Consider the following 27193-nt stretch of genomic DNA (forward strand, 5'->3'; position numbering starts at 1 on the left):
GTGGGGGATCCTATAGACAATTTCCCATGGATACTGAGGGAACCACTGTGTTACTCATCTCACTTTTAATCTAAGTTACTCCTTATAGAGGTACAGCTATGCATACATAGATACGGCATTCATTTTGCATGTAGCATGCGTGAAGATTTGAAGGAGGACATGTACAGTTTGCTTCATTATCTGAATATTTCATTATGTAAACTGTTTCCATGTTCCAAACGAAGAAGGCTGCACAGTGTATGTGTGTGTGTGTGTGCATGTGTGCCATATGCTGTGTGCGTGTGCCATGTGTGTGTGGCAGGTGTCACCTGGTTCACAGGGCCTTGCTGCAGGGATGCGGTGTGGGGGACCCTCTATCCGGCTGAGACTCCCCTAACCTTGTAAGAAGAACTCTTTTTTTCTCCTTGAGCAGGAACTTTTCATGAGAGTCCCTCAGGGGCCCTGAGTCCATGCATTCTGCTGCTGCCTTGGGGGTCCTCTAAGGAGGCCAGGTGACCAGAGCTCAGAGAGTAAGGGTGCGATGATGCCAGGAGCAGGTGCAGCTCCTAAGCTTGGAGCTTCTCTTTGCTCCTTGGTTGCTCTCTGAGCACGTCTTTCTCTTGCAGAATGAAAATCCCTTTAGGAAGGCAAGAGGAGAGCAACAGATCGCCTTACGTGAGTCAACTCAGGAGAGGGCAGCGGGGCTGAGATGCACGGAGCAGTGGGCACTTGCAAGCCCGGGCCTTTGACAAACACCTTGTTGGGTCTTCACAGCGATCCTGGGAGGAGGGGCTATTATTATCGCTCATTACCCCAGGGCTGGTTAATACAGAACAGAACAGTGACCTGAGGTCAACTCAGCCAGACTCCAGGGTGAGGCTTTAAACCATTTTATTTATTTATTTATTTATTTGAGAGACAGAGAGAGGGAGAGAGAGAGAGGGAGACCCACCCAACTGCTGGTTTACTCCCCAAATTTCGGCAACAGCCAACTGAGGCCAGATCTGGCCACAGTGGGTCAGCCAGGAGCTGGGAATGCAAGCCATATCTCCACAGGAACCCAGTTCTTTGAGCCATCCCTGTTGGCGCCTGGGAACTGCGTTAAGCAGGAAGCTGGAGGCAGGAGCTAGAGGTGGGAATTGAACCCAGGTACTGTCATGTGGGATGTGAGTAGGCTAAACGCACACCCCCAGAGTGAGCGTTTCATTGCCACTCTCTACTGTCTGTGCAGGGCAGAGAGCACCCCAGGGAAACCCCAGTGACAACTAGTCCAGACACAGCACAGCTTGTGTTCAGGTGCGGGATCCCTGCTACCTCCCTGGGAAAGGCACAGATGCTCTGGGAGGAACTGTCAGGGGCATTGTGGGTGCCAGGGACAAGAAGGGACTGGGAAACACGGGAGAGACTGAATCCAGACGCCTGCTGGGAGTGAAGGCCTGCTCCTTGTGGTGTCCAGGAAAATCATCAGTCTGCTTATCAGTCTGCTCAGTACTGGCAAGGTTTGCCTTTTAGGAGCAGCGCCCCCTGGTGGGATAATATGGGTGCTTTTTACTATTGTCTGTTTTCATCTATTTTTCTCCCTTAAGAGACTTTCCATTCTTTGAAACCCAGGACAAAATAATTACCCTAAAGGTAGAAAGAATGATGGACTTTGGGGGAGCCAGACGGAAGGCAGGGAGGCCAGGTGGGAAGGCGTTGCAAGAGCCCAAGAGCCAGATGATGGCACAGGCTTGCTGACTGTAGAGTCTGGTGGGGAAAGAAGGAGAAACTGAATACAATTTTTTTGCAACTGTGTCATTCCACTTTTTTCCTTACAGAACCCTTTTGAGGAAAAGTTATTAACACCCTTGTCTTCCTTTTTAAAATATTATTTTATATTTTTTAAATCAGAGAGAGAGATGGATATCTCCTTATCTTCTGGTTCACTCCCCAAATACTCCCAATGAAGGCAAGAGCTAAGAACTCAACCTGGATCTCTCACGGGCATGGCAGGGATCCAAATACTTGAGCCATCACCTGCTGCCTCCCAGGGTGTGCATCAGTGGGAAGCTGGAATTCAGAACAGACCCAGGAGTTAAACCCAGGCACTCATATGTCCCAAGTGGCATCATCACCACCATGCCTCACGTTGACCTCTACGACCCACTCTTTCTGATAAGAAAACTGAGTCACAGAGATGTTGAATAGCTACTGGTTTGTGGCAGAGCCAACATCTCACTCCAGATCTGTCCATCCCCTCAGCCTTGGCAGCCTTCTCAGTGCCTGGCTGCCTCCTGGCTCTGGCCATGATGGAGAACACAGAGGAGGAGCAGGGGCAGAGCGCGGGGCAGGACAGCGATGGTTTGGTTTGGCACCATTGAGCTTGAGAGGTCTCCAGGGACAGCCAGGAGCCAGCGGGTATTGGGATTGGTCCTCAGGGGTATGAAGGTGAATTTAGGAAAGGGGGGGGGGGCACTGCAGTCTCATCTTGTGCTTCTGTTCTTAAGTAAGACTGCCTTGGCCAGATCTCAACATGCCAAGCCTGCAACTTTATCTTACTTTCCTCTTTGGTGCCTAGGAAGTGATCAATGTGTCACCTGGCTATCAGCTTATTCGGAATCGAGAGCAGATTTCCGTCACCTTAGGAGACGAGATGTTCAGTAGGAAAAAACGGTTGGAATCAGAGATCACGGACAAAGTCGAATTTTCCAGGTAACATCTTTGGAACAACATCCAGCCCCTGAGAGCTGTCCTCACTGCTCATCCTGGCCTGAAGGACCAGCCTCTGCCGCCCACACAGGCCGTCGGTCCCAGCTCTGAAGGTGCTGCCAGCTCACCTCCTGCCCACGCCTTCTCTCCACACGCATCTTGCTCTGCTCTGATCCCATTTGTGAGCAGATCCCGGGGATCGCTCTCAAATTGTTCTCCTCCCTCAGGCTTTAGTTTACTGTGAGAATTATTCTTCCAAGACAGAACTCTAAAAGACTAATAGTAACAGCAGAAAACACACACATAGTAAATAATACTAGTAAGACTGGCCTAGCTAGCTGTGAGTGTAGAGGAAGGATCCAAGCAAACTCTCTCGAGGGTTACCTCGGGGAAGGGATTCAGGTTTGGGGGGAGGCTGGGAGACACCCAAGTTGAGTGAGTTCATGCCATAGAGCCAGCCTGATCTGAGCTGGCCCAGAGAAGCCACACTCAAGTCTTTGTCCTAGCCTCTGCTTGCCTTTCCCTCTTCATCCATGATCACCTACAGGAAGAAAATGAGTTGGATTAGTTAGCTTGTGCTGCTAAGCGCCTGAGATGAGTGACTTAGGAAAGAAATAGATGTTTATTTAGCCCCAAGTTTTGGAGGCTGAAAGTCCCAGTGAGCTGATGCAGGCTTTGGCAAAGGCTACACTGTGGATGCTGGAGCTCATGCAGAGGGAGCCATCACATCGCGAGCCAGGAAGCAGAGAGAGTACGTGCAGTTGGGCCCAAACTCAGGTTTTCTGATAACCCTCTCATGACAGATATCTTGTAAGGCCACCAAGGACCTGAGGACTTCCCATGAAGCCCACCTCCTAATACCATAATTGGATTAAGTTCCCACCCTCTTCGTACCTCTTCCTCGCCATTTTGGAGTCTAAGGCTCTGCCTGAGTGCAGAGGACAAATCATTGAAACCGAAGACGGGGTGATGCATCCGTAGACAAGCTGGCACTGACAGCTACCTCTTGGCCTCAGCAGAACCCTGTCATCAGCTGCGGTGTGATAAAACACAGTAGCCCTTGTTTGTTTTGCTCCCCGGTCTAGCTGTGAGCATCTCTTGCATTGAGGGTTCTTTTTGAAAGACAGAGGTTTCCCATTAGGCAGCTGTCTCAACCCCTCCTCCCCTTTCATGTCCTCTCTTGTTTTCTCAGCTCACATTCTCTCTGTGCCCAGTTAGACATGGAGGATGGTTGGCCAAAGGGGCCAGAGCTCTTCAGCTGAAGGCCTCCTCTCGGCTCTGCTGCACATCACACTGTGGTACCCAGTCTACCCCGGTCCAGCCAGATAGAGTGAAATATCCTATGGCTGTCATGGCAGCCCCAAGCCTGGAAACACAGAAATCTATCTGTTCTGAAATCTATCTGTTCTCTCAAGTGCCCTCTTTCCCTTGGCCCATTTCCTTGTGTGGGATTCAGTGTCAGCATCAGTCCTATTCCCCCATCTTCTCATCTCCTAATCCTCTGCACTTTCCCCTTTGTCCATTTCAGCTGTGGTTTCCAAATCAAGGTCAAACCCTTTCTGGTGCATTCCTATTTCCCTTCTGCTCAACAGGGTCCCATACCACCCTGTTCACTTCCAGCTGGCTTACCCATCCAAAATGCAAGACCTGAGGTTCACCACACAGCTGTGAAATGCCTTTCTCCAAGACCACCCTTCAAATCCTCTACCCCAACTCTATAATGATGCAGCAGGTGTAGAACTTGCCCTGGCTCTCACCAGGCCAGAGTCAGTTACACCTAGGGGCTGCACCTGGAAGCCCTGCGGATGGGATAATAGAATGACTTGTCCCACAGGACCAATGTCATTCGTGACCTAGAAGAGCAGATCTCAGAGCTGACGGCAGTAATAGAGCAAATGAACAGAGACCACCAGTCTGCCCAGAAATTGGTGAGTGATCTTGCATTTTCCCACATCTCTATGGGTAGAGCAAGACTAATATTTTCAGATTACCTGTGCACCAGGCAAGCACTTTACTATGTCAGCCACCTCTTCCAGGACCCAGAAGACAGGATCATGTCGCTCAGTAACACACCTCTGACTGTTCTAATCCATAACTACAAGAACTCAAGTCCCTGCTTGAAGCCTAACGCATTCGTTTCCAGGAGTTCTCTGGCTGCTTCCTGTGTGCGCAGTGACACTGTCCTCTCCACGTGAGGGGGCACCAGTATTCCTCATCCAGCTTTTGTGGGGAGTTAAGCTTCAGGGGTTGTGAGGCTCCTGCTAATGGCATGGGCACAGGCATGCTTCTAACGTTGCTCCAAAGATTCCTGGAAACCTCCACTACCCACCCTCTGTTCCTGTTAAAACCATCAAGGCGGCCAGCGCCGAGGCTCACTAGGCTAATCCTCCGCCTTGCGGCACCAGCGCACCGGGTTCTAGTCCCGGTCGGGGCGCCGGATTCTGTCCCGGTTGCCCCTCTTCCAGGCCAGCTCTCTGTTGTGGCCAGGGAGTGCAGTGGAGGATGGCCCAAGTGCTTGGGCCCTGCACCCCATGGGAGACCAGGAGAAGTACCTGGCTCCTGCCATCGGATCAGCGCGGTGCGCCAGCCACAGCACGCCGGCTGCGGTGGCCATTGGAGGGTGAACCAACGGCAAAGGAAGACCTTTCTCTCTGTCTCTCTCTCACTGTCCACTCTGCCTGTCAGAAAAAAAAAAAAAAATCAAGGCGCGTACAGCAGAATCTGCTGATGTCATATCTCTTTTAAAAAAATTATTATTTATTTGAAAGTCAGAGTTACACAGAGAGAGGAGAGGCAGAGAGAGAGAGAGAGAGAGAGAGAGAGGTCTGCCATTTGCTGGTTCACTCCCAAATTGGCCGCAATGGCCGGAGCTGGGCTGATCCAAAGCCAGGAGCCAGGAACTTTTTCTGGGTCCCCCACATAGTGCAGGGGCCCAAGGACTTGAGCCATCCTCTACTGTTTCCCAGGCCATAGCAGAGAGCTGGATCAGAAGTGGAGCAGCCAGGTCTCGAACCAACGCCTATATGAGATGCCAGCGCTTCAGGCCAGGGCGTTAACCCACTGTGCCACAGCGCCGGCCCCTGCTGTCATTTCACACTGCTTGTGTTTCCTGGGGTACAAAAGCAATACTTTACATTTTGCCATGTTTCGCCATGGGAGCTTCTTCCCCAACTCAAGTAGGTGTCCTGGTGGCCTGGGCTGGACTGATAGGGACCAGGGCTGGGCTCAGCCTCCCTGGTGTGTGAGGTTCCACTTCTCAGCAGGCAGCCCCTGACCCTCTGATATCCCATACCTGTGTGAAACCTGCAGGGACTCGGGCCAAGACCCTCCCCTCCCCTCCAACTCCTGATACATTGCTTTTTTTCTGAAATTTTTCTGAAAATACTGATGGACTTACAGTTTCCTTCTGTGGAAAGGAAATTGAGGCGCAAAGCAGTTAGATCATTTGCATAGGCTCACTCAGTTCCACAGTGAGTCACTGGGCAAAAATGCACATTTTGACTCAGGAGCCTGGGCCTTGCTGCAGACATGGTTAGACATGGTTTCCATGAAGGGACCCTAATTGTGATCTTGCAGGTGTTCCCACTTCTGAGCACCCCACATGTGCTGTGTCACTGTGTGGAAGGGAGAACTGGCCACTGCCTCCATGCTGTTCAGCAGCTATGCCAGGTAGTGCCTGAAGCCCCCTGCCCTAGTGGTTAGAGGGGAACCAAAACAAGCCCAGAACCCTGGTCTTAGCCAACAGTGGGTCCTCAGCTGACAGTGGACATTCATTTCTCCTGAGACCCAGGTCAGAGGACCTGACGTGTTAGAATGGAGGATCGGCTGCAGGTGAGCACATCCTATCTTCTAAAACCCAACCATGCTGCCAACAAGGACTGATTAATACTGGGTTTTAAGCTTCTTTAAAGGAAGGAGCTGAGTCTTAGTCCTCCTTGGCTCTTCTAATGCCCCATGTAATTATATATCAAAGAATCCAAAGGCCTTAATCTTGTAAAGAGATGAGAATCTAGCAGACAAGAACAGAAAACAGCAACAGAGATGACGTTCATGCACCAACATTATGAACTGATGCCGTACAGAATGGCGCAGAGCAAGGCAAGAATCGTTCCGCGACCTCAGTAGTCACGCGCCCTCTGGCCCTGCGGGCACAGCAGGAGAAGCATGGGGAAGGGGCCGCGCCTCGTGCATGGGGAGTTTTCTCAGACGATGCAAACCCGGAGCAGGGCTGAAGTCCTCAATCCTCTGTCGTTAATGCTGGCCTCCTTTCCAGCTTGCCGATGAAATGGAACACCGCTGTGCTGAGATGAAACAGAACTTCGAGAGCAAGAACAGGTAAGCTTTCTGGCGCGAAGCTCTGTGTGCCATGCTCTGTGGCCCCTGTGGGCTCTGCAGGATTGCACTTCCCTGGGACCTCGGACAGTGCCAGGTGGAGTCGGGGTCAGAGGTGGAGTCGGGTGAAGCGTGAGTCTTTGCAGAGCAGGCCGGCTTGCATGAGGCCAGCAGAATGAGGCAAAGGTTATTCCTGGGTTTTTTGTTATCCAATTTTTTTTCCATTTCAACTATAATTTTTCTGTTGTTTTTTTTTTTTTTCTCTTGGTTGCTGAGAAAAGCCAGTTTTTATTCTCTGTGAGATTTCTGAGACGAACAACTGCTGTTCTCATTCCAATCTCTTCCTTCCTCCTCCTCTTCCCTCCCTGGGCTCTTCCCACCTCCCACCTCCACTTCCCCTGGCTGCTACGTCAGGGCCTGAAAAAGACAACAGGAAGAAGGCATGGAAGGGGCAGGGTGATGAAAGTCAAGGAGACATTAAAATGACGTGTGGCATCTGTATGGGCGCTGGGAACTTCAGAATCTCCTTCTAGGCTCACTGCTGGGCCCCAAAGCACCCTCAGAAATCCTGGCAGAGGGATAGTGCTGCTGGTCGAGTCACTGCCATTTATATATGCCTTCTGTATTCACTAACTTGATTTTAAGAATTAGTTTTATAGAAAAACTGGGAGAAAATTAGGGTTTCCATATACTCCCCTGCCAACCAAATTCATTAAAATTAAATAATTCAAACCAAGGAGGAATACACAGATATTACTATGCTTTCAAAAATCAAGACAATGAAAAAATGCTGACAGCAGCAGGGATAAGAAACACATCACATACAAAGGAGTACGACTATGACTACCAGATGGTTTCTCAGCAGAAATGTGGCAGGTCAGGAGAGAGTATGATATATGAGAATACATCAAAAAGTTATCGAGTAGTTGAATTAACAGATAAGCTGGGGATGGCACTGTTGCTCAGTGGGTTAAAGCTGAAACCTGCAGCGCTGGCATCCCAGGTGGGCACTGGTTCAAGTCCTGGCTGCTCCACTTCCAATCCAGTTCTCTGCTAATGTGCCTGGGAAAGCAGCAGAGGATGACCCAAGCGATTGGGCCCCTGCTCCCACATAGTAGACCCAGAAGTCTTGGCTGTTGCAGCCAGTTGGGGAGTGAACCAATGGATGGAAGATTCTCTCTCTCTCTCTCTTCTCTCTCTCATCTCTCTCTCTTCTCTCTCCCCTTCTCCATCTCTCCTTCTCTCTCTATGTAACTCTACCTTTCAAATAAATAAATGTCTTTTTAAAAAATATGTTTATTTTTATGCAAAATATTTTAAAATATATGCATAGTTTTTTCATTATGTGCATTTCCCATGAACTTTTTGAAGATCCTTCTCTGTATGCACTTAACATTTTTTTGTAACAAAATACACTTATCTTTAATTTCATTTTCCAGAATTTTTTGAAGTACCCTTCTAGATTCACCCAATGATAGAACAGCCAATTATATAAAACAAACATTGTTTGATCCAAAGAAGAAGATAGACTCCAATACAACAACAGTTGATGACTTTGCTCCACCTCATCAAGAATATCTCCCCACACACACCCAAAATCAACAAAGAACATAAGGGTTAAACTGTACTAAAGACCAAATGCGCCTAAAGACATTTATAGAACAGTTTACACAACAGCTGCAGAGTTTACATTCTTCTCACCAGTGTGTAGAATATTCTCCAGAATAAACCATATGTTAGACCACAAGACGAGCTTCAAAAATTCAAAAAACTGAATTGTATCACATTTGTCCCTGGCCACAATGGAATAAAACCAGTCAGAGACTTTGGAAACTACGTACAAAGAAATGAAGTATGCGCCTGCATTACCAATGAGTCAATGAAGAAAATTCTTAAAATTAGGAAATTTCTTTAAGCAATTAAAATGAAAAACAAGCTTATAAGACAAAGCAAAAGGAACACTAAGAAAACTTATACAGGAAATGGCTTCATTTTATAAAAATCAAATAAACAGCCTAACAATACACTTTAAGAACTAGAAAAGCAAAGCCCCAAATTAATAGAACAAAATATGTAATAAAGATAAAGACAGAATAAATGGAAAAGAGGGATTTGGGGAGTTTAAAAATATTTATTTATTTATTTATCATTTGAAAGGTCAAGTTACAGAGGAAGAGGGAGAGACAAAGAGATCTTCCATCCACTTGTTCACTCCCCAAATGGCAACAATGGTGGGGGCCAGACCAAGCTGAAGCCAGGAACCTGGAACTCCATCCAGGTCTCCTACATGGATGCAGGGGCCCATATACTTGAGCCATCCTCTGCTGCTTTCCCAGGTGCATTAGCAGAGAGCTGGATCAGAAGTGGAGCAGCCAGGACTTGAACCAGGGCCCATATGAGATGCCAATGTCACAGGCAGTGGCTTAACCTGCTATGCTAGAACACTGGCCCCTGAAAAAGAGTTTTTTTTTTTTTTTAAGTATAAAAGATCAACTAAATGAACTATTGCTTTTTTTGAGAAATGAACAAAGTGAACTAACCATTATCCAGGCTAACAACACAAAGAGAGAGAGAAAAAGAGAGAGAGAGAGAGAGAGAGAGACTCAAATAAATAAAAGGGAAAAGGAACTATTACAGCTGATACCACAAAAATATCATCAGGGTTTATTAGGTACTATAATATACAACTTTTTTGCCAACAAATTGGGAAACTTAGAGGAATAGATGAATTTATGGATATATGTCATCTACAAAAATTGAACCATGAAGACATAGGCAAACTGAACAGAGAAATGCAAGCTGTGAGATTGAATCAGTAATAAAAAGCCTCCCAACAAAGAAAAGCCCAGGACCTGGTGACTTCACTGCTGAATTCTATCAAACATTTAATGAACTAATACCATCTTTTCTTAAACCATTCCAAAAAATTGAAAAAGAAAGAACTCTAGCCATCCTGTGAGGCCCAGAATTACTCAGATACCAAAATCAGACAAGAACACAACAACAACAAAAAGAAAACTACAAACTGATACCCTTGATGAACACAGAAGTAAAAATCCCCAACAAAATGCTCACAAACCAAATCCACCAGCACACCAAAAGATTATATACCATGATCAAGCAGAATCTATCTCTGGGATGGTTTAGTATATGCAAATCAATGAATATAACACATTACATCAACAGAATGAAGAACAAATTCCACATGGTTATATTAGTAAATACATTAAAAGCTTTTGATAAAATTCAATATCCCTTCATGATAAAAATCCTCAACAACTAGCTGTAGAAAGAAAATGCTTCAACGCAATGCAGGCTGTATATGGTGAGCTTACAGAAACATTATGCTAGATGGGGCAAAGCTAAAGCATTTTGTCTAAGATCTGGAACAAAACAAGGATATTCATTTTCACTATTCCTATTCAACAGAGTACTGGGAGTCTTAGCAGAGAAATTAGGCAAGAGAAATAAATAAAGGGCATCCAAAATGGAGAGAGTCAAATTATTCCTGTTTGCATACGACATGATTCTATATATAGAAAACCTAACAATCCCCCACACACACAAATACAAAACTTGAGCCATCACAACACCTAACTTCAAAACATCCTACAAATCTATGATAATAAAAACAACATAGTACTGATACACAAAAAGACACGTAGACCAATGAAACAGAATAGAAAACCCAGAAGTTAACCCATGTATTTGCAGCCAACTGATTTTCCACAAAGGTGCCAAGAGCGTGCGTTGGGTACACTGGATACACGTGCACAGAGGAATAAAAGTAGACCTCCTCTTCCTCTCACCATTTACTAAAAGCAATACAAAATGGATCTAAGACCAAAACATTAGTTTCAAACCCATGAAAATACTGGAAGAAAACATGAGGGGACACTTCGAAACATTGGTATAGGCAAAGATTTTTTTTGTTTAAATAAGACTCTAAAAGCACAGGAAGCAAGAGTGAAAGTAGACAAAATTGAATTCTATCAAACTAAGAACTTTCTGAACAGCAGTCAACAGAGAAGAGACAACCTACATAATGGGAGAAAATATCAGTACACTGTTCATCTGACAGAGGGTTAATAGCCAGAATATATAAGGAACTCAACTCAATAGCAAAACACATAATAATAATCTGATTTTAAAATGTGTAAGTGATCTGAATAGACATATCTCAAGAGAAGATAAACGGCTCTCAAATCCTTGAAAAGGTGTTCAACATCACCAACTAGTAGGGAGAAGCAAATCAAAACCAAAATGAAATATCACTTCACCCAAGTTAGACTGGCTAATGTCACAAAGGCCTGGAATAACAAATGCCGGTGAGAATGCTGAGAAAGGGGAACTTATACACACTGTTGGTGACCATGCAAATTAGGACAGCCATTATGGAAAAAAGCATAGAGGCTTTCCAAAGCAACTGGAAGTAGAACCGGCATGTGCTAGAGCAGCCCCACTGCCGTGTACATATCCAAAGGCAATGAGATCATCATATCAGAGAGATGCCTATGTGCCCCTGTTTATTGCAGCATTATTCACAATAACCAAGATGTGGATTCAAACAAGATATCCACTGTTGGACGAATAGATAAAAAGTGAGAAGAAATATTATCCAGACATAACAAAAGATGAAATCCTATCATTTGTAGCAATGCTGATGGAACAAGAATACATTAAGTTCAGTGATATAAGTCAGGGAACAGAAAGACAAATACAACATGTTCCCACTCATTTATGCAAGCTGAAAAAGCTGATCACAGAGAAGCAGAGATTAGAAAAGAGGTCACTAGAGGTTACAGAGGGTAGGGAGTGGGTGGGGGGTGGAAATGGGGTAGATAATGGATACCAAAATATAGTAGAGGATGGTAACTAGTTCTAATGTTCTGCTACTGCAGTAAGAGAGCCATAGTCTACTACAGCAAGCAACTTTATATTAAAAAAAAATTAGAGGCAAATGGCTTGAATGTTGCTAATACATAATGAGAACATTTGAGAAGACAGAAATCCTGATTACCCTGATTTAGTCATTCCACACTGAATATATATCTCAGATTATAACACCGTAGCCCATAAGCAAGTACAAATATTACAGATCAATTGAGAAATACTAAAGTTTTAAATCCTAGGAGAGAGATAGCACTCCTAGTTGAACCCTAGCCTTACGTTCATTTATTTCATCTTTTATTTACATACTTGTTGATTAGGGCAACTTTAGGGTTACAGAAAGTTGAGGAGACAGTCTAGAGAGTTCCCATATACTCCACTGCCCTTACACACTCAGAACCTCCTCCGTTGTCATCAACTCCTAGAGTGGTACAACTCGTGCACCTACCCTGACACATCCAGTGTCTAGTGTCCGCATTTGGGTTCACTCTTGGTGTTGTGTATTTCATGGTTTGGACAAACGCATAAAGCCATGTGTCCCCCATGAGAGTGTCAGACAGAGTAGTCCTCTCCGAACACCCACTGTGATCTCCTCCTTGTCCCTCCCCTTCCCCCCTCCCTCCCACCCCCCGACAACCACTGGCCTTTTCAGTCTCTGCAGTTTGCCTTTTCCAGAATGGCATGTAGTTGGAGTCACACTCATACAACATGGAATCTTTTCAGATTGGTTTTCTTTACCTGATAACATTTACGCTTTCTCTGTGTCTTTCATGGCCTGGTTTTCATTTTAACACTCATGTTAAACACTGCCAACAACTGCCTCCTGGATGGGAACTGGGAAGATCTTGAGTTTGAACTTATCCTAGGTGCTAATGTGGCCCACAGGTGCCCAAATGGGCTGTTAGCAAAGGCAGTGCCGACTATTGTCTCTGCACACCCCACCCAAAACGGTGGTTGTAGAAAATGGGTCCTCTCAGCCTTCTCTGGGTAGATGCTAGGGGAAGCTTCTGGAAGTGAGAGCCCCACTTCCTGTATGTGGCCACAGAGGAGTCCCAGCTCATCTCTGGACTTCTTTCCACTGGATGGTTATGACTTTCTCCTGGATCCCACAGGGAGCTCAGAGAGGCTCACAAAAAGGAGGTCAGTGAACTGGAGAACAACTACAAAGCGTCCTTGAAGGCAGAGAAGGCGGCTGCCCAGGAGAAGATAGGTACGTTAGGCCCTGGGAGGATGGCCCTGGGTGCAGGGGTGAGAGGCAACCTGGTGGATCAAGGGCCTGGAGCACTCATGGCTGTGGCTCTGCTGTGGTCAACCTTCCAAGATGTCATTCTAAAGCTCGGGGGTGGGGTGGGGGAAGAGAGGGAGCGAGATAGAGAGAGAGAGAGAGAAAGAGAGAGAGAGGGAGAGAGAGGGAGGGAGAGAGGGAGAGAGGGAGAGAGAGAGGGAGGGAGGGAGAGAAAGTGAGTAGGAATGAAACTGAAAATAGGGAACATCATGTCTACCAATGTCTTCCCATTTCCCAGATCAGAGCAAGTCTGTTTTTGGGTTTCCCTCCCTGGGAATTGAGGATGAAGATATCTGCCCTAATCCATGTGATTGGAATGTGAAAGCACTTTTAAAAGCATACCCAAAGTTCTACAAGTATAATCTTGTTACGATTCAGCAGATTTGCTCACTTGTAAGATGATAGTGTTTCATTAAATCCTCACTGACAGGCTATGATTGCATGGCCTGCCCATGCTCAGGGTCTGTTGGCCACATGCCTCAGTGTTTGCCGCTGCTCTTGGAAAGGGCAAAGTGTGTGTCCTTCAGAATTCAGTCTAATAGACTAATCTTACAAAGAAGGAGAAATTCTAGAAACATTTTCCTTTATTTTGCCTTAAATTTCTTAATGATGGTATCTTATATTTGCTGATTTTCCCAAGAGAACCTGTATCGTCTTCATAATACGTGTAATCAGAGAAATGTTATGTAAAAAGACAGAAGCAAATGATGATACAAGATTTTGTTTCTCTTTTCCCTGTGGATTTAGGTTTACCCCTGGGGATTTTGTCAAAACTTTGCTAGCACTGTAGTTGAAAAGACCTGGTATTCATCAAAATTCCCCTGAGAAGCATATTAATCAATAAATGCTGTGCCTCTCCCCCCGGGACCCCAATTCAGTAGGCTTAGGGTGACCAAGCAATTGTGTTTCTGCTAAGCTTCCAGGGTGATTTCTGAGCCACCCACAGTTGTCACCGCCTAGGGGAAGAGTTTGGGGTGGGGAAGGGGTACAGGAGAGCCCCCTTTGGGTTTGAAAATATGGATATCAAAGGGATAATAATGACTCTGTGGTTGCTTTTCCTTTGTCCAGAGGAGATGAGAAAGGAGTATAAGTATCTGAAGAATATGTTTCATATGTACCAGGTGAGACTCAGAGCTCTTTGGTGGGTAGGAGCATGAGAGAAGCAAGGCTCATCCTGGCTGATAGCCTTGGGGTGAATCATGAGCTCTTGCCTAGAAAATAATAAACTCACTGGCACTAATGAACCCGGGGAGAACCATGAACTTGGTAACTTCCACGCATGATTATCAGTCCCCCAAACCCTGAAGAGACCTATTGAAAAATATGTTTGTGGTGACAAAAATAATAGCTGCTCATTGTTTAAAAAAAATAGAAACACAAAAACTAACAATAACAACAACAAAAACAAAGAACCGGCACTACCCAAAGGAAACTCCTCAGTCCCAGGCTAACAAGGCCACCCTGTGAAGGGTTCAACATCAGGACCACCTCTGAGATTCTGAAACGCATCGTTTCCAGTTAGAGCATGCACACAAAATTTATTTTTCAAGCTATTCCTTGACACAGTCAGGAAAAATATTGTGGAACCAAGCCTCAGCGGCATCGGGTAGGTAAGCAGCCCACTCTGTGCCTGCCTCCATCCAGGCCTCTCCAGGGAATTTGGCCTCTGTGGCCACCGAGCCACCCACCAGTTGTGAAAATGCTGGGAGAACCCCGACCTAAAAGACCACAAGCAATCCAAATAAGTGCTGATGCCCAAGTGAGTCCTGCTAACCTGAGCGGGAAGGTGGTCAGGGTCCTTGGGCTCCACCAGCGGCGTCCAGGGCCTTCCCCTTCCGGGGCCCCTTGCTCATGAAGTCTTAGCCGACCAACAGGGCTGGCATTGAATTAGGCTTATTTAACCTCAACCATAAAAGGAAGTTAGAATTGCTGAGCAAAAAGAAAAAAAAAAAAAAGCGGGGGGTGCACAGTTTCTAGAAAACTCTACCGTTTTCTTAGTGTAAATCTGTCTATCAGTTATTCCCCTGCTTTCTTCATGTGCTACTCTGGAGGGTCGTGAGTCAGCAGGAGCTGACACGTGACTCTTCAGCGTGGAGATTGCTACCTGTCTTCCAAGGAAGGCCAGTTCCACTGGGGAAAACACTGGAACATAGTTTGCCCTTGACCTTTAGGGTCTAACAGTAGCTCTACTGGGCTAGGCTGAGAATTATTTCCCATCAGTGAACCAGAGGGGAGCCCCTCAAGGGAAGGAAGCTGCACGGGGCATGGGGCGTGGCCAGAAAGGGGCTCCCTGGGGTGGACCTGCAGCTCCTCCAGGTCTCCTTCTCAGGGAGTCTTCTCCCGGGCGCCCTTGTGCCTCCACAGGACAGCATTTATGATGAAATGGAAGACAAGTGGTCAAAGCGGAAGGCAGAATGGGAGAAGGACGAGAAGATAGAGCGGGAGAAGATCCTGCTACAGCAAAGTGAGTACAGAAGCTTCTGGCTTTTCCATGACAACTGCATCCATCAGGCTCGGTCTTGACTTGAGGAAGGCAGCCTTCCAGGTGCCAAGGGCAGTGCTGGACTCCCACACAGAAGGATCCTGGAGTGTCCCAGAAAGCCAAGTGACCAGGACGGGGTCTTTTTGAAGTTCAGGCATCTGTACATTCTAAAAAACTCACTGGGTTCCAAGCTTGTCCATCAGGGGCTGGAACAAGTGTTGGGACTGGACACAGGTGACCCCCCAAAATTCCAGATGTTCTTGAACTAAATTTGAAATATTCATTTATTGGGTTGGGGGGAGGTGTCACTCACTCCAATATACTAAAAGGCTCTATACCTCCCAGAGGGAGCCATGTTTAGTGTTTCCAGACCTCACACACTGCGGGATCATACAAAGGGCTCTACAGGTGCCCCTTGCACCCTGCCCCCACCCCCAGCTCCTTCAGGGATAGCAGACAAGAAGAAGAATCTGTGGAGGCTGCTCCGGGCCTGGAGGACTAGCTGAGACAGGATGGGGGCCTTACAAACCTGTTCCACATCATACACCCACCCCATTCATCTCGTAGTTGGTTTTTAGCAAATTACTCATTTAACGTGGCTCCCCCTGGGAAAGTGAATTCCCATTCTGTGGGAGACTCTGGATGGCCAGAGGTGGCATGGAGACCCTGGAGTTGAGGCTGGGGATGGGATGAGGAGCTGCTTCCGGCTGAGGTTTTCCCTAGGACCCTGGTGCAACACAACCTCGGTCATCTCCCAGGCTTCTAGCTACACATGACTCACGTGTTCCGTGTGGCCCAAGTCCAAGGTGGAACTACCAGTTTCTAGAGACCAGACTTGAGCTGCCCATCATGCAGCCCAGCCAGGACTTTCTCTGCCAGCCCAGACTTTCCCTGTCGGCCCTCGGAACGGTGACACTGCAGGACTTGGGTTTCCTCCTCCTGCGTGGTGGCAGGGCTCTGCACACAGGTTTCTCTGCCCGTGTGAGCGTCCCTCTACCCCACAGCTAAGTACACCAGGAATGTTACCGCTGGCCAAGCCGTGTGAGCAAGGGCCTTTAAGATAAGGACAGCCAGGAGAGCAGAAAGCTTACTACAGCAGAGGGGTAGACAAAATAACAAGCAACAGAGCCAAAAGAAACCACACACAAGAGAACCAGGGACGTTGGAGGTAAATCGCAGCGTGGCTAACGTGACTGGGAACAATCGCCTGGCTCACCCCTCCACCCCCCCACACCCCCCCCTCACCCCGCTCAAGCATCAGCAGGTGAGTGTCAGAGGCCAAACACCAGGCAGAGAGGCCCTTGACTTTGACCCAGTCTGGAAGAGCCTTTGCCTTCAGATATTCTGATTTCCTCTGCACCTGCGTTCCCCTGTGCTTAGGCATATAAGTGCTCTCCTCTCTCCTCCACAGAACACAAGATGACGAAGAAGTTTGAATTAGAGTCAGAAGAAGAGAAGAAGAAGATAAGCGAAACCTATGTTGCTCTCTTTGAGAATTTCACGCGAGAGAAGGAGGTGAGCCAGCCCCACGTGCGCCAGTGTTTGACACCGTGGTGGCACCACGAATTCCCGTGTGCCTCTGTAATGAGCTGATCTTGTCTTTATGGACATAACTCCTTCCCTCCCTGCATTCCTGGGTCTCTGCAAGCAGACTGGCAGTCTTGCTGGACTTTAGCTACACAGCCTGACCACAGGGCTATTGAAATGAAAATTACAATTAACAGGAAATAACAGAACACTAAGCATGCAGAACCTGAAGTTCTCTATTTTGCCAAAATCCTGTTTCTGAATGTCCTCCTCCTTGACTGCAGCTAACGAGAGCGGGCATTATTGCAGGCTAACCGAAGCACATTTGGCTGTGCACTCTTAGCAATCAGAGTAGCTACCGAAGCGCTGGAGGAAGTGAGGGTTAGCTCCTTGCTAGGCCCTTCCCACAACCGACTGCTGAAATCGAGTTAAAAAGAAAGCTGGTCTCAGACCCAGTGCTACCAAACAGGATGTTAACTAAGCAAATATACATTAGCAAGCAGGGCCCATGCAGTTCATTCAACCAGATCTCTGATATTTTAGTGCATGAGATTGACTGGAGTGGATGAGAGTGCTACAGAGGCAGAACTCCACGATGATGTAGCCAGCATCAGGCAACCAGAGCACCTCCTTAGCAGGACCCAAGACCATGCCAGGATCACGTCTTAACCACTGCCTTTTTAGGCAACAGGCTTTTTTTTTTATATTCTTTAATCTTTTTATGCAAAAGGGAGCATGTCTCTACAATATTTCAGCTGTCTTCAATATTCCATTTGTAAGTGTCTATTTCTAACCTTCATGCTAATTTAAAAGGGGGAGGGGGAGGGCGTGTAGCCTGGCAGTTAAAGTTGCCCCTGTGCCAGTCTAGCAGAGTGCCTGGGTTGGATTCCAAGCTCCAGCCCTTGACTTCAGGTTCTTGCCAATGCAGTCCCTGGGTGCCAGTGGTGATGGCTCCAGTCACGGGGCTCCTGACACCCATATGGGAGACCTGGCTTGAGTCCCCCAGTCCTGGTTTCAGTTCCATCTCAGTCCTGGTCATTGTAGGCATTGAGGAAGTGAACTCCCATTTACAACCTCCATCTAGAGTGTTTCTCTCTCTCTCTCTCTCTCTCTCTCTCTCTGTGCCCCCCACACCTCTCCACCCCAGAGCTCTGAAATAAGTAAATAGTTTTTAAAGGGTCACTAATTCCATGAATAAAAGCCCATGTGTGGTGTTCAGTCTATTTACTGAGCAAAACACAACTGAGGAGATGCAGCCTGGCCTGCAGTGTGCAGAACTTCTGGGGTCTGGAAGACTCAGATGCCTGAGCAAAAGGAAGCGACTCCTGTCCTGGGGAGGAGCTGGATCTCCATGCACTCCTCCCCGCCCCTCTCCTGTTGTCTCCCCAGTGATTCTGACCCCCCATACTGAGTTATAATTTATACTTAGCTTCTTAGGAAAAAATTACAGATCACACGTGTGCAGTTTGTTGAGTTTTGACAAATGTGCACACTTATGTAACCCACATTCAACCCCAGATCTAAAGCATCTCATCAACCCTGAAAATATTCCTGTGGTGTTTCTTCCCCTCGACGCCCCACCCCACCAGGTATGCTCCAAGACAACTCTTCTTTTGAGTTCTTCCATCATAGGTTAAGTTTGCGGTTTTTAAACTTCACATACACATAACATATAGCATATGCTCTTGTGTGTATAGCTTCTTTTCCCTCAGTGAAATGGCTATGCAATTTACCCAGCTGTTAATCATATCAGTAATTTCTTCTTTTTGATTGCTCAGTAACATTCCTTTGGAAGAATATTCCACAATGTATTTACTGTTTTTCCATTGTTGGGTATCTGGGTTGTTTCGATTTTTTTTTTAATCTTACCAAAAAAAAAAAAAAAGCTGCTATAAACACCATTGTACAGGTATTGCAGACTGATGCTCTTACTCTCTTGGGTATACACTTTGCCCTAGGGTAGGTATCGTTTCAACCTTTTAGGAAATTGCCAAATTATTTTCCAAAGTCATTCCACCACTCTACTCTTGCATCTTAAATATATGAGCATTCTGGTTGCTTCACAGTAAGTTTGCACACTCCAGTGCGTATGAAATGGTCTAGCATCATGGTTTTACTTTCCCTGATGACTAATGATGCTGGGCAACTTTGCATATGCTTGATGGACCAAAATGTATCTTCACTTGTGAAATGTCTGTTCCAGCTTTTGCCACTTGGAGTAGTTGGGGTAATATTTTATTTTTGGAAAGACAAATAGTCAGAGAGATATATCTCCCATCTTCTGGTTCACTCCCCAAATGCTCACAACAGTCAAGGTTGAGCCAGGTCAAAGCCACAGGAACTCAATCTAGGTCTTTAACTTGGGAACCAGGGACTCAAGTCTTTGAGCCATCATCCCCTGCTGCCTTCCAGGGTGTGCATTAACAGGAAATTAGAACCAGGGACAAAGCTGGGACTCAAACCCAGGCACTCTGATAGGGGTGTGGGTGTCTCAGTGTTTTCAGTATTGGTATGGGTGAGCATTTCATTCATTGTGGATATCTGTGTTGCAAATATTGTCCTCCAGCCTGTAGTTTGCATTTTTATTAATGATGTCTTTTTATGTGCTGAAGCTTGTTTTTTTTTTTTTTTTTTTTTTTTTTGGTTAAAAAATTTATTTATTTATTTATTTATTCAAAAGGCAGAGTTACAAAGAGGGCTGGAACAAGCCAAAGCCAGGAGCCAGGAACTCCATACAAGTCACCCACTTGTGTGCAGGGGCCCAAGGGCTTGGGCAATCTTCTGCTGCTTTGCCAGGCACATTAGCAGGGAGCTGGACTGGAAGTGGAGTAGCCAGAACTCAGACTGAAACTCATATGGGATGCTGGCTTGCAGGCGTTTGTTTAACCTGCTGTGCCACAACACAAATTTTGAATTTTGTCCTTCATAGTCACAGTTTTTCATGTCTTCTCTATACAATATTTACCTATTCCAAGGTCATGCGGATATTTTATTTTTACATACTTTGTATTTTTTATGATTTTATGGTCCATTTTGAATAATTTCTGTATATGAAGTGAGGTGGAGGTCATGGATCATTTTTTTCCACATGGGATCCAGTTATTCCAGAACCATATTTTGGAAGAGAGTTTCCCTGCCCCACTGAGTTGCCTTGGTGTCTTTGTTGTCACTGGTGGTTTAGTGGGGAGTGGGATAGGAGGCAGGGAGTCAGATCCCATTCCGTTCCCTTCCACTGTCTGTCTATACTTAGGTACCATAGCTTGAAGTCAAGCAATAAAGATAGTCTAACTTTGCTATTGTTTTTCAGGACTATTTCAGATTTTCTCCATCCTTTGCATTTTCATAGAAGTTTTAGAAGTAGCTTGTCGAGACGGCCTGCTGGTATTCTGGCTGGAATTGCACAGAATTTTAAAAAAAGCAATCTAGAGCGCTGAATTCCTAACAGCATTGAATCTGTGCATTGACTTAAGAAAACTTTTTGAAGAAAGCATATTTTTTTTCAGTGTTTGTCAATGTGATGATTGCACATAAGTGATACTTTCATTAACTTCAACATGGCGTGCCGTTCACTTGTAATGTGTGTTTTCTTATACCAGTGTCTAGGTTTTGTGAGTACTAGAACCCCAGGTCCTGTCCCGGCTTTCTTACATCTTTCCAGAAGTGACCTTGTCCAAATGAAATTGTTTACAGGAGCTCTTGAAACAGCATGAAAGTGACACCGTGCAGTTAGAGGAACTGAGGAAGACCAAAGAGGTGAGCCTTTTCATTCCTTCCTGTGGAACTGGCTTCTTAGAAACCCATCAGTGAAATGATAGGCTCTTGGTAAAACAGAATCGACTATCATTTTCACAAAGTCAGCAAAGTGGAAGAGTTTCGTGGATTCAATAAATAAAATAGGGATTTCAGGACTGTCCATAAAACAAAACCTGTGGTGTCTTTTCAGAGTCAGATTGGAGCCGACATTTCAGCAGTGTACTGTGCGTTGTTCAATGTTGAAGACCTGTATTTCTTGCAAGGCTCAAACAACCATAAAAAGACCTTGAATTACAAAATGTCAAATCTTACCCCCCCCCTTTTTTTTAAGTCTGTCTCTCCTGCTTCTTCCCATTTCAGCTTCCTTAAAATTTTTTTTTTATTTATTTGATAGAGTGGGGGGGGGGCACTCCCATCCATTGATTCACTCCTCAAATCCTACAACAGCAGGGCTTGACTAGGCCAGGAACTCCATCCAGGTCTCCCCCATGGTGGCAGGAATCCAGGTACTTGGGCCATCATCTACTGCCTCCCAGGCTGCAATAGCAGGAAGCTGGATCAGAAGTGGAGCAGCACAGCCCTGTGAATGGGATGCAGGATGCAGGTGCTGGGAGTGGCAGCTTCACCCACTGGCCACGACACGCCCCCTGAGCTCTTCCCCTTGAGCTCTGAAAAGTAGCAAACTGCCCTCTAGAACGTTGTCACCGAGTCCCTTTAAAACTCTGAGTGTTCCTCACACAGGGCCACTTCCACAAAGGGACGGTACTCTGCTGGGTTAAATGAAGGCGTTGTGGGAGACAGCCGAAGAGGAGTTGTTCAGACCGCAGAGTATCTTACGTTTCTCCCACACAGTGGGCACGCGTGGGAGAAGTTCAGTCATCAGGAAGGCGTTATAAAGGAGTGGTCCTCTGGGACCAGGCAGGGCTTCTGCATCCCCAGGGTGCACGCAGCCCACGATGTTCTACAGGGTAAAGGAATTGGCTTTGGAGCCAGGTAGACCTAGTGTACCATAATAACTTTTGATGACTTGTCTACTGGTTCTACCACTTGTGTCATTTCTGGGTCTGTTCTGATTAACTGGTGTTCCTCCTTGTTTATGACTGCATTTTCTTGTTCGCATACCTGGTGATCTTTTATTGGATGCCTTTATTCTTTATCGGTATCCTTTACATATTCTTGAGCTTTGTTCTGGGCTGCACCTAAAAGTTTGATTGTCTCAACCTTGCTGTTAAGGTGTTCTGTAGAGCTCATTTTTCCCCATTACTGAAGGATACCTTTCTTTGCTCTTTGCTGATGGTTCCTTCTCCCTGAGCTCATCTCCCATTTCTTCCCATCCTCGCCCTGCCTCAGAGTCGCTGACCTCCTTGAAGGCCAGGCTGCTCCTGCCTGGGCTCTTTGCTGTTAATATTCTTTCTTCCCAGAAAGCTTTCCTGGATATGCGCAGTTCCTGGAACAGTGCCTGGCAGATCACAGGCGCTCAATAAGTAGTCAGTGAACTTTGGAATTGATATGCAAATGAGAGAATGCAAAAGGGCCTGGTACAGCACTTTGCACAATGCAATTGCAGTAGGTGATGGTACCTCTCCAGTTTACGCATCTTGGCAGGATGCTCCTTGTGTGGGAAGAGCTTGAGAGCACCGCACGGGGAGGAGTTTAACGGGGTTGACACTTGGAAGCAGAGACCCACCTGGCTCATTTTTTTGACCCTTTCAGCACCTATTAGAAATGCATATGGCACCTACTAGGTGCTGATTGTGGGGTGCTACAAACATGATAAATATGGAGAAGCAGACATGTGTGTGACATGGCAAAGAGCTATTCTTCCTGTTGGGGTGGGGTAGTAGCAGCCCAGGAAGTGTTACAGGGTGGCAGTTGGGCTGGCTTTGACAGCTGAGGAGTGTCTCTGAATCTCACACAGAGGTAGGGCAGAGATGGTGCTCCCACCTTGAGGCGAACATGAGCAAAGCTGGTGACAAATGAAAGGACCTGGCATGCCAGGAGCAGCAAGGCGGACTGGGAGAGGGCCAGTGGCCGCGGGGCTCTGGTTCGAACTTGAATCTCACACTCAGCTGGTAGCACAGGCCACCCTTTGGGTTGGCGCCACTCAGGAGGCTACAGGGCTGGAAGCACAGCCTGCCGGGTGGGAGGGGAGCCTCGGGGTTCCTCCTCCGAGGGGGCCTCAGAACAGCGCTCACAGTAGTCCAGGGTGAGTCCAACGGGGCCCACAAGGAAGAAGTCAGGGGAGGGAAAATGGGAGCCACACATGTGGGTGCAGGAGCTACATGTATGGGTGCAGGAGCTATTCTGGCTTAGAAGCCGCTTGTCCCACAACTTTCTTTTCTTTTTCTTCTTCCTTTTTTTTTTTTTTTTTTTTTTTTTTTTTTTGGCAGGCAGAGTGGATAGTGAGAGAGAGAGAGAGAGAGGTCTTCCTTTGCCGTTGGTTCACCCTCCAATGGCCGCTGAGGCCGGTGCACAGTGCTGATCGAAGCCAGGAGCCAGGTGCTTCTCCTGGTCTCCCATGGGGTGCAGGGCCCAAGCACTTGGGCCATCCTCCACTGCACTCCCTGGCCATAGCAGAGAGCTGGCCTGGAAGAGGGGCAACCGGGACAGAATCTGGCGCCCCGACCGGGACTAGAACCCGGTGTGCCGGCGCCGCAGGCGGAGGATTACCAAGTGAGCCGCGGCGCCGGCCCCCACAACTCTCTATAATGGATCCATGCACGCAACTCCCAGGTCATGCGCAGTGATGCCAGCCGCTGCCCCAGGCGAGCCAAGGCTGTGCTTGCTGCCAGGCCTTTGTTTCTTCTCAGTCTGGTGCAGCCTGGGCTCACTTGCCTCTGCTGAACCTTTCCTAGTCACACGCCCGGTATCCCACCTTCCTCATAGCTTTCTCGGAAAACAGGACAGAACAGGAACCCAACATCCTGGTTTCCCCTAGCAAAGGACAAAGAGGCCTTTATTTGTTTAACCTTGGGCTCAGGGGACCGTCTGGGGTCCATTCATTGTCACAAGAAGTCTGGATCTGACTGATTCTGCAGACAGTGGAGCCATGGGAAGTTTTTGAGGAGAAAAGGATTCATTTGGTGAAGGACGTGGCAGCGATGTGAGGCAGGGTGCCTTGTGGAGGGCAGGATGTTTTAGAAAGGTCGCCTCCTGGGGCCGGCGCAGGTAAAGCCGCCGCCTGCAGTGCCAGCATCCCATGTGGTTCGAGTCCCGGCTGCTCCACTTCTGATCCAGCTCTCTGCTATGGCCTGGGAAAGCAGTGGAAGATGGCCCACGTCCTTGGGCCCCTGCATCCTCTGGGAGACCTGGAAGAAGCTCCTAGCTCCTGGGTTTGGATCGGCACAGCTCTGGCCGTTGAGGTCATCTGGGGAGTGAACCTGTGGATGGAAGACCTTTCTTTCTCTTTCTGCCTCTGCCTCTCTCTGTAACTCTGCCTTTCAAAAAAAAAGGTCACCTTCCATCTACACCTCAACCTGACCTCTGCTCCCACCACATCCTCTGAAACTGCCCAAATCACCAGTAACTTCCAAGTTGCAAAGGCCCGGGACTGCCTCACCTTGCCTGGTGTTAGCAGGGGCAGGGCAGTTGAGCCCTCCTGCCTTGAAGCATTTCCGCCCTTGGGCTTCCACTGGCTTCTGGTGCCTCCTTGGCCTCACTGGTCATTCCTTTGCCGTCTCCCCGGCGAGGTCCCCCTCTTCCAGCTCATTTTTAAGCCCTGGGCTGTTTCGGAGCTTGGTTCTGGACTGGGTTTCTCTCCTTCACCTCCACTTTCTCACTAGGTCAGTTCCTCAGGCACAGAGACATAAATGCTGACAACTAGGCCTGCGACCTCCAGCCTGGCCTTGCCTCTGAGCTCCAGGCTTGCGTGTGCAACTGCCCATTTGCACTGCTGCATAGGTGGCCTGCAGACACCTCCCACGCAACACTGCCAACTCCATGCTCTTGATGCTCCACCTGGCACTTGACTCCCTAAATTGTCAACTCCTGCAGTTATTCAAACCTGGACCAGAGGTCGTCATGGATTCCTTCTTTCCTATCGCTGCCCCATATCTGCCAATCCCCTGTAACATGTCCCAGATTCACCCACTTGTCTCTGACTCTGTGCACCTGACCCTCATCCACCCACTACTTCCTGCCCAAACCACTGGCACACTCCCCTCCTAGTCCCTTGCTCTCCTCCTGTCCCCGCCCTCACATCCACTCTCCCCAACACAACTGTGAGATAAATGTAACCGGTGAGACAAATCCAAACCCTGCTCCATTCAAAGGTCCCCATGCTGTCTGGGACTGTGGCCTCCCAGATGTGCCAAGCTCCGCTCTACCTCCTCACCTTGGCCCAGGACATTGCTTCTCTATTCCAGCCACACTGCTGTTCCTTCGGGTTTCCACACACACTAGGAATTTGCCTTCGAAGGACCTTTGCACAGGTTTCTGTTCATTATTAAGTAGCAGTTCATGTGTTTGTTGAATGAATAGACGGTTTTTAGAGCAGTTTTTTTGAAATTGTTAAACCTTTTTATTTCAGGCAGAGAAACACAGATAGACAGACAGACAGAACTCCCATCCACTGGTTCACTCCCCAAATGCTCTGTCCAGGTCTGAGCCAGGAACTCAATCCAGGTCTCCCCTGTGGGTGGCAGGAACCAAATTACTTGAGTGGTCACCTGTGCCTCCTTGGGTCTGCATTAGCAGGAAGCTGGAGTCAGGAGCTGAAACTCAAACCAGGCTGTCCAATGAGGGACACAGGTGTCTCAGCTGCTAAGATAAATGCCTAGAGCAGTTTAAGGTTTACAGGAAAATTGAGAAGAAAATGCAGAGTTCCCATGGGTACTCTCACCCCACGCCACTCCCAGACTCCCCTATTGCTAACATCTTGCAGCAGGATAATACATTAGTTATGATCCAATAGCCAGCATGGATTCATTATTACTACTTAAATCCATAGTTTACAGTGGGGCTCTGTGTTTGTATTATACGTTGTATGGGTTTTGCCTGTTAAGTCCTGTCATATCTCCACTATTATAACATCTTACAAAAGAGTCTCGTTGCCCTAAAAAATGCCTTCTGCCCCATCTATTTAACCCTTTTCCACCCTTAAAGAGGTTAGCAGATCTATAGTTTTGCCTTTTCTAGAGTCGCATGGAGCTGGAATCCATGGTAATTTTTTAAACGATTTTATTTATTTATTTGAGAGGCAGAGCTATGGACAGTGAGAGGGAGAGACAGAGAGAAAGATCTTCCTTCCATTGGTTCACTCCCCAAATGGCCACAACAGCTGGAGCTGTGCCGATCTGAAGCCAGGAGCCAGGAGCGTCTTCCTCATCTCTCATGTGGGTGCAGGCAGGGCCCACGGACTTGGGCCATTTTCTACTGCTTTCCCAGGCCACAGCAGAGAGCTGGACTGGGAGAGGAGCAGCCAGGACTCGAATCGGCGCCCATATGGGATGCTGGTATCTCAGGTGGTGGATTAACCTACTGTGCCTTCGGTGTGGGTCCCCATGGTAATTACTTGATAAAGACTTGTTTAATGAATGAATGGTTGCTGGCATTTCAAAGGTCCGTGGGAGCTCTGGTGAGGGTGGGCTCCGCAGCAGTGAGAGTGAGGCCAAAGGGGAGGGCATAGACAGATGAGACGGTGTTGAGGTGGAGTTGACAGTGTGTGCGGCCAAGTGGCTCTCAGTGGTGCGGGACAAGGAGAACCCACGGTTGCTGCTTTGCAGTCTCCGGGTGCCCTGGAGGAGAGAATGGACAGGTGGACACTGGCATGGTGCCCATCCTGACGCAATGTCTTCTCACACAGATCGTGGAGGAAGAGTTGCATGCACAAACTCTTGTTCTAGAGTCACTGAACATGAACCTCTGCAACACCCAGATGGAACTCCAGAAAGAGGTGGGTGCTAGCCGGGGTGGGGCTGGGGGCAGCGGGGAGACGGGGTTAAAATGTATGCATCTTTCAGAAAGCGGCCATGGGTCACCTGGAGAAAACGCTCCAGACCAAGCTTGCTGAAGCCGATGAGAAGTATAAGTACACCATACAGATGCTGACCGAGGAGAACCTTCATCTGAGGTGGGCGGGGCCTGGCTTGCCTTTAGGAGTGGGAGGGAGTTTGAGTGAGGGTCAGGTTAAGCTGATGAGTTTTTGGGAGCCAGGGGCATCACTCTGGGGCAGGTGCACAGTCACCTACAAAGGTCGGTTTCTGTGAGGTGGAGCTGGGATGTGTAGAGACTTCTCTGCCTCGTCTCTGTCTCTGTTT

The 27193-nt window shown here is 47.5% G+C and overlaps 1 protein-coding gene across 1 annotated transcript in view; it reads left to right on the forward strand.

Annotated features, from left to right (window-relative positions):
* FLACC1 (flagellum associated containing coiled-coil domains 1) overlaps nt 1-27193 on the forward strand; it is a 29543-nt gene that overhangs the window by 1290 nt on the left and 1060 nt on the right. The window contains exons 3-13 of the mRNA XM_002712533.6: nt 606-654; nt 2537-2670; nt 4502-4595; nt 6941-7002; nt 13002-13099; nt 14243-14295; nt 15539-15638; nt 17068-17171; nt 20874-20936; nt 26740-26829; nt 26897-27006. Coding sequence (XP_002712579.2) covers nt 606-654; nt 2537-2670; nt 4502-4595; nt 6941-7002; nt 13002-13099; nt 14243-14295; nt 15539-15638; nt 17068-17171; nt 20874-20936; nt 26740-26829; nt 26897-27006 — 957 coding nt within the window. The remainder of the gene's footprint in view (nt 1-605; nt 655-2536; nt 2671-4501; nt 4596-6940; nt 7003-13001; nt 13100-14242; nt 14296-15538; nt 15639-17067; nt 17172-20873; nt 20937-26739; nt 26830-26896; nt 27007-27193) is intronic.

This window comes from Oryctolagus cuniculus, chromosome 3 (assembly GCF_051225735.1).
Source record: "Oryctolagus cuniculus isolate XC-2025 breed Fujian yellow rabbit chromosome 3, ASM5122573v1, whole genome shotgun sequence".
NCBI classification, from domain to species: Eukaryota; Metazoa; Chordata; class Mammalia; order Lagomorpha; family Leporidae; genus Oryctolagus; species Oryctolagus cuniculus.